Genomic DNA, 569 nt, shown 5'->3' with positions numbered 1-569 from the left:
CGCGGGCAGCAGGAAAGCGGACTGGGACCGGTGAGGGGGCCACCCCTGGCAGGGAGCCGAGGGGAGCAGGGGCCAGTGTGCCCTCCTTGGGTGGGGGCGCCTCCTTGTCCGAGGGGGCCAGATCACTCTCATGGGTCTCACTGCCCGTTTCCGAGCCGCGCTGCCGGCGCCGCTTGGGGATTTCCTCATACTCTGAGCCCTCGCTCCGGGTCTCACTGGCAGTGCGGCCTCGGGGGGCAGAGGGGTGGCTCGGTCCCCCTGCCCCCCCTGTACGCCCATCATCCCCACGAAACTCCCGGTAACTTCGAAACTCTCGACTTCGGGCTCCCCGTCCCCGCCCCCCATAGGTTCCCCGAAATCCCCTCCCTCTGGCAAAATACTCTCCTCGGCCCCGACCTCGGCAAGAGGCAGGAGCCACTCTTTCGTAAGAATAGTCCCTCCGAAGCCTCGGCGCAGGAGACAGGTTCCCGCTGGGCGGGGTCTCCTTGGGCCCCATCTTCCCCTTGGAGGTCTTGAGTGGATCTGGCTTCGGGGCCTTGGGGATCTCCTCCCCCTGTTCCAGGGGTTTC

General features: G+C 67.1%; 1 protein-coding gene across 1 annotated transcript in view; it reads right to left on the bottom strand.

Moving 5' to 3' along the window:
• Positions 1 to 569, bottom strand: part of Prrc2a (proline rich coiled-coil 2A) — a 13526-nt gene that overhangs the window by 5626 nt on the left and 7331 nt on the right. Inside the window, exon 16 of the mRNA XM_033766367.1 lies at positions 3 to 569. This exon is cut by the window's right edge and continues 453 nt beyond it. Coding sequence (XP_033622258.1) covers positions 3 to 569 — 567 coding nt within the window. The remainder of the gene's footprint in view (positions 1 to 2) is intronic.

The sequence above is a fragment of the Fukomys damarensis genome, unplaced genomic scaffold, assembly GCF_012274545.1.
Source record: "Fukomys damarensis isolate Sample0158 unplaced genomic scaffold, DMR_v1.0_HiC HiC_scaffold_20, whole genome shotgun sequence".
NCBI lineage: Eukaryota > Metazoa > Chordata > Mammalia > Rodentia > Bathyergidae > Fukomys > Fukomys damarensis.
This window is presented reverse-complemented; position numbering and strand designations above follow the sequence as displayed.